This window comes from Arachis ipaensis, chromosome B07 (assembly GCF_000816755.2).
Source record: "Arachis ipaensis cultivar K30076 chromosome B07, Araip1.1, whole genome shotgun sequence".
NCBI classification, from domain to species: Eukaryota; Viridiplantae; Streptophyta; class Magnoliopsida; order Fabales; family Fabaceae; genus Arachis; species Arachis ipaensis.
The window spans coordinates 1,418,437-1,425,185 of NC_029791.2; the positions used below are offsets into that span (position 1 = coordinate 1,418,437).

General features: G+C 29.7%; 1 protein-coding gene across 1 annotated transcript; it reads left to right on the forward strand.

The window, feature by feature from the left end:
- Window positions 3,484-5,949, forward strand: LOC107608773 (30S ribosomal protein S10, chloroplastic). The gene is made up of 4 exons (XM_016310506.2): window positions 3,484-3,797; window positions 4,735-4,794; window positions 4,896-5,248; window positions 5,559-5,949. The coding sequence occupies exons 1-3, from the start codon at window positions 3,540-3,542 to the stop codon at window positions 5,205-5,207; spliced, it is 630 nt and encodes a 209-aa protein (XP_016165992.1). The 5' UTR covers window positions 3,484-3,539; the 3' UTR covers window positions 5,208-5,248; window positions 5,559-5,949.

Below are 6,749 nucleotides of genomic sequence, written 5' to 3' on the forward strand. Positions count from 1 at the left end.
AATAATAATAGCACACACATGGTTCCATCACCTCTCACCTCTCCACATTTATGATAACTTGGTTAGGATCATAGAGTGATTCACTGAATTGGTATCAATTTTTGCACAAATGTGTATGTATCTCTAAAGTCATGGTGGTGTTGCTACTTTCTACCATTACTATTCCTCAATGGTAAGACATTGTATTTGATTACTTGGTCAAAATTATTTATTTATTTATTTATTTCAATCTAACCCATTTTTGTGATAGTAAGTATAGATTTCATGCTCTAACAGAGTTCCTAATATCAAGTCATCAAAAGGAGCAGAGCATTTTATTTTTAAACAAAAATTATCAACATTTATGATCATTATTTTGATTCTTATGACAATTTGTTTGAGATTTTAGAATTCTTGTTATTAATTTGTGTTTTGATTTTTTTTTTCTTTATAAAATTCTAAAAACAAAAAATATAAACCAAACATCCCCTTAAACTTGTGAACCAAGAAAAAATATAATATGAAAATGTTGTATTTACTTTAATTTCCATGAAAATATCTTCAAATGAAAATCCTGTATCTTCTTCTGCTGAATTTCTATGATGAGCTGCAATTGCTCCCCGATTCTCAGCTACTGAGTATAGTATACATTCCTACATTGAACTTTTCAAATTACCAAAAACAGAAAAAAGGTTTTAAAAAAGTTTAAAGAGATTTTTTTTCCCCGCAAAGTGCAAGGTTTGAGACATTACACCAAAAATCTACTCAAATATAAATGTTTAAGCCAATAATTCTCTGAGTGAATAATTAGTTATTACTTTAAAATGAAAAGGAAAATAAAGTAAGAACTAACAAGTGATTACATGAAAGAGTGATTTTGCTTGGCCACATACGAAATCAACAGATCCTTGGATGTAAGTTTGGTAGAAATAATGGGTTCCTGTGTTATCAAGGAGAGTATCTTGTTCCCCAACAACCCTAACTTGGTAGAATACAACTTTATCTACCAAATTCTACTATTAATCAAACAATATAACAATCTTGTAAATCAAACATCTTTCAACTTTCATAGTCATTTCTATTAGTAAGCCAACTAGTAAAATAAAAAATATGAATTTAATTTTGATATATTATTATTGTAAAACAGTTTTATTGGTACATTCAATTATTTAACATGTTATTAAAAATAACTATTATAATAACAGCGTGAATAGTGATAAAAAAACGAAGGTAATTTTTTTTATAACTGAATTTGTCTAAATCTTTTTATATTCTTAGTGCATTAAAACTAAACTCAAAATATATTTTATTCAAAAAGATTTTCAATAAAAATTGATCTTGTAATTAGATAAATTCAAAACCATACAAAAATTGATCTCTATTAAACTATTCTTCTATATTAGTCTATGACAACAATAAAGAAGTCTCGTGACCCACAAATTCAGCCCAACAGAATACATAAATTCAATTACAATTTTAGTCTTTATTATTTTATCTTATCTTATCTTTATGTTATCTTCTCTTCTTATCTTATCTTTACTTTTATCTTTCATAGGACAATGCTCTATATATATTTAGTTTTACCCTCATAGTTTACAACACATGTTCAATTCAATTAATCAATAATCAATAAAAATTCTTTCTTTGCTTTTCCTATTCTTTCATAATTTTATTAATCTCTAATTTTTTTTAAAAAAAATAAATTAATAAAAAAACGCATAAAATAGTTATATCTCTAATATTAAACATACATAAAAGTTAACAATAAGAAAAGAAAAACATATTAGAATTATGATGACAATGCTAACAAAAAAAGAAAGAGTTGAAATTGAATGTAAAAATGGCAATAATTATGTACCTATAAATTCCAGAAAAAATATAAATCTTGACTCTTTCTTGTTTTGTTGAACTATATCAACAGCACCTTGAACTGTTGTTAAATCTCCATTACCACCTTGATCAACCACAATAACTTGTCTACCATTATTCATCATCACCAGTTCACTACTCCTCTATGACAAGAGGATATAATTAATAATGGTTTTAACGGAATTAATAGCTAGGAATAATTAACCAATATATATTGGGTTTAATTTAAGGAGGGCTAATAAGATTAAGCATAAGATAATTGAATGAGCTAATAAGGCAAATAATTAATGAAGGACTGAAACTGTTAGAAGTTGGAAAGAACTCCTCAGCAACAAGTGCGGTTGTAGCTTCATGAAACTAACATAGGCACATTCAATGCAAAACAATATTTTCTTTTCTTCGGTGAAGAAAAAAGAAATTATATATGGTTAATAAGTAATATGGATTAACCAGTAATAGAGCTAGGCACAAAGAAAATTAATCTGGATATTAGCTAAATTAATCTCTTTTTTTTTTCTAATAATTAAAAAAGTTATTTAACAAGAATAAAAATATTAGCTAATTAACATTTTTTCCTTGTATCTAAATTGGTATTAGCTAAATTTTTATTTTTTTTCACTAAAAATGGTTTTCTAAAGATATGATACTTAAATTTAATATTTAAAAAATCTACATCGATTGAACTATATAGTTTCAATTGGCTCCTACTTAAATGATATATAGGAAGAAAAAAAAAATCATATTTAACAATATGATTTATGTTTTGATATATAAATTCTTATTTTTCACTTTTATATATAAAGGTTCACAATTTAACTTTATCTACTTTACTTTTAAATGTATCATAGTATGGCCAATGAGTAATAGTTCAAATGGCATAGTCTCTCCATACTCAATTAAGAGGTTGCGAGTTCGAGTCTCCTATCTTTGGTTAAAAAAAAAAAATTATCATAGTATGATTTATATCGATAAAAGAAATTAAAGAAAAAAAAAAGTAAAAATTGCTTGAGGTTCATATTTTTCAACTGGCACCTCATTAACACATATGGTCCATTTGACCATAAATAAGAATTAATGTAACTATTTACCTTTTCTTAATTCCATATACCAAAAGCTGCGCTGATGTGATTGTTTTTTGTTAGGCCACAATTTTTTCTTCATTTATACCTGTGTATATATATTCGAGACGACATTTTAGAAGTTTAAATATTGTTTGGTAAACCTACCCTTACATTGGATTCAAGTGACCAATAATAAAAAAAAAAAAAAACAAAAACAGTGAAACACCATGCGTTGGTGTGAAGTGACAAAGTTGAGTATACAACAAGAAAATATGTAATTTAATATGAACAATTTTACAGAGTTAAGAGTTTTCAAAAGTTTTTATTTAAAGAAGCCGAGTGTAATTGTTAAAAAATAAAATTGTTACTGCCAAAAAATTAGAATGTAAAAAAAAATTGAAATTGGGCCTACTGTTTTTGGTCAATAAATTGGATCGTATCTTCAACAATGATCCATATGAAGTTGAGTACTTATTCATTATGGGCCTCGAACAGTAACTTAGGCCCAAAATATTTTTCTAAATAATAATTTAGAAAACAAATGGATCCACCTGACCAAAAAAAAAAAAACAAATGGATAAAATTTTTCAGATAGTGTAGAGTGAGCTTCTTCACCTCAGAGCTTCTTCGATGGCGATGATTTCTTCTCTCTCTGCGGCACTACTTCCTCCTCTTTCTCTCTCTACCTCTTCCTCCTCGCTCTCTTCCAACCCAAAGTTTGCGTCTTTGTGCTTTCAATCTGGTAACACCTTCAAGCTCAGAACCCCTAAGCTGCTTCACTCATCAACTAGGGTTTATGCCGCGCCTGAAGTTTTGGATTCTGAGGAACCGCTAGACGTACCTCCAGAAACCCTTGGCGATGATGAATCTGAGGCGACCACCTTTCAGGTCTGTGCATATCGCATTTCTTCATTTTTGTTCATTCGAATTCGGATAACTTGAGTTTTCTGGATGGTGAAAATGATAATTGGAAATTGTGCAATGTAATATAGTATATATCTATGTATATTGTTTGATTTGTTTCTCAGAGTGCTTGGTCACTAGAATGAGATTGAATTTAACAATGAATGAATGAACTTAGCTCTATGATTTTTCTTTAGTTTTGTGGATTCAATTATGGATTAGGACAAGGAGCCTGGATAGAATTTTTCTACCATTAGGTGGATATAATGTTCTAGCAAAAGGATAACTATGCAAATGTTTAGGATAAAATTTTATAGTTCAAGCTAAGAGACACACTTAACAAAGGCAAGTTTCTGTTGAGGTTACTAATAGTGATTTATAAATATAATCCTTTTTCACTAGATTGAGTTGTATATATGAATCAAACAATGCTATTTGGTCTGATAGAGTAATGATTGAATCCAGCTACTCAAAGGAGCTGGAATTCAGTTAAAACAGTTTGAAGTTAGTAATGCTTTAGCTTTCAGTTAGAGTTAGTTAGAGAAGTCTGTTAAGAGTGCCAGGTTGGCTCTTCAGTTAGTTACAACCTTCCATTCACATTTCTGTTCCGTGTCTGTATATATAGCAGAGCACTGTAACATTGTAATTAACTTGAATAATAAGATTAAGATCAGATTCAATCACAAAACTCTCTCTCTACTCTTCTTTCTTTCCTCTTCTCTACTCAGGCCTGGTACCTTTCATGGTCTTTGTAAATTCACAGTTTTTGGAACTGAATTTCCAAGAGAGTTTTAATAAAAAATCATATTCTGTCAAAAAAAAGAAAATGATATCTCGCTTAGCTATGAATGAATGATATCCATTCATACTTCTCCTGAATCAATTTGGTGATTTTGTTGATTTTGTTGTGTTGTTTTCTAAGGTTGGAGATTCAGACACTCGTACCACTTCCTCAATTAGCATTGGTGGTGATCCAGATATGGTATATTCATCAACTCTGTTATATCTTGTTCCCGATTCGTAACTGTTTTCCTTAATTCCTTATCAATTTCAGTTTACCTGAAGTTTTCCCTCCATTTTCAGATGGCGCCTAAGCAGAAGATTAGAATCAAACTTAGGTCTTACTGGGTGCCCTTGATAGAGGATTCTTGCAAGCAGATACTAGATGCAGCAAGGAATACCAATGCAAAAACCATGGGTCCTGTACCATTGCCAACGAAGAAGAGAATTTATTGTGTTCTTAAATCGCCACATGTACATAAGGATGCTCGATTCCATTTTGAGATCAGAACACATCAGCGTCTCATTGATATTTTGTATCCTACAGCACAAACAATAGATTCTCTGATGCAGCTTGATCTTCCTGCTGGTGTGGATGTAGAGGTCAAGCTCTGAGCTATCGACATTTTACGGCTCTTAATCCATATTGCACCCGAGTAAGCTTCACTTCACCCATCAATGGTTAAGAAATGTGATTTTTTAAAAGATACAGGGCATTTCGCCTTCAATTGTCATTTTGTTTTCTGCACTACATTTGTATATACCCTAGCAAGGTTTTCAAAAAGTACCTACATTTGTTGCATAGATATTTGTATAGACTCTACTTTGTTGTAGTGGTGTATTACCTTTATTGGTTTGAATTTTGAAAAGCTATGCATGATGCTATTCCCTTGCAAATGTTGTCTCCTTTACACTTTCTGGCATTGTTGATTTTCTATTGATGTCAAATTTTATTATGGTTTCAAGGATTGGATTATGTTACTGAGAAAATTATCTGGGGGAAGACACTTCCAAATTATTGTTTGGACAAGCTTGTTGAGTAGTAACCTGATTTTCCAAGTTGAAGGCATAAACATGCATGCAGTTCTTACGGTTGATTCTTCCCTTGATAGAGAGCTTTGTTGAATTTTTATTCTATGTATGTAATATGATTGATCCACATGCAAATCAAGTGTAATTTATAATGAAGGAATCCTAGAATATTTTATTTTTTCAAGTTACTAAAGCCTGTATTTACCTATATCTATTTATTTATATCGTCATTTATTTCAGCCCTATAGACTTAGTCCACAGAGTTGTAACATTTAAACATTTCATATTCCAATGCTTGTAGAATGAATTACAATAATATTTTGGTTAAAATAATCTTTATAAAAAAGAGGTTCATTAATATTGAATTTTGAATTTACATGGAACATGCTTTTTAATAATTAGAGTATATAATTGTTTGTACATTGGTACTTATCGATAACTGAAGTTATAAATTTATAATCATATAATAATACACGTAAAATTTATGAAAACAAGCAAGTATTTTTCTTTCGCTATGAAGATTGGTCTAAAGATGATGAATACATCGGTGAGATTTCATTATAGAAAAGGTAAGAAATGCAGAACACATGCCTTTGTCTATTTCTTTTCTTGTCTTCTATCATAGCAATCCTTCACTAACCTTTTAGTAAATGAAGAAAATAAAATGATGGTGCTTAAAAGAAGTAAATATAATTATGAATTTACGAATAAAAAAGAGGACAAAAATTAAAACATATACAAGTTTGTAGCTACTTCTTCTTTATGTTGCTTGACCCCAATTATTGCTGCTGCTTTTTTTTGGGTTGGTTTATATTGATGTTCCGGTCAAGAACAAGATAAGCTTGCTTTCTAATTCAACGATTGTGCAAACGAAATTATTATACGATTTTGTAGGTCCTAGACCTTTCTGACCTTATATAAAAAGTATATACAACATAAAGCATCAAATAATACATTTTTTGGTAATTAATAAAATGAGAACATTATTTGTATATCCAAAATTCCAAGTGGAGAATCTTTTATTTTTAGAGGCTGCTATCCACGATTCCATGTCCCCATAATATACAAAGAATAAAGCTTAAAACCTGAAATGGGACATGAGATATAACATAAAAAAGGTACAAT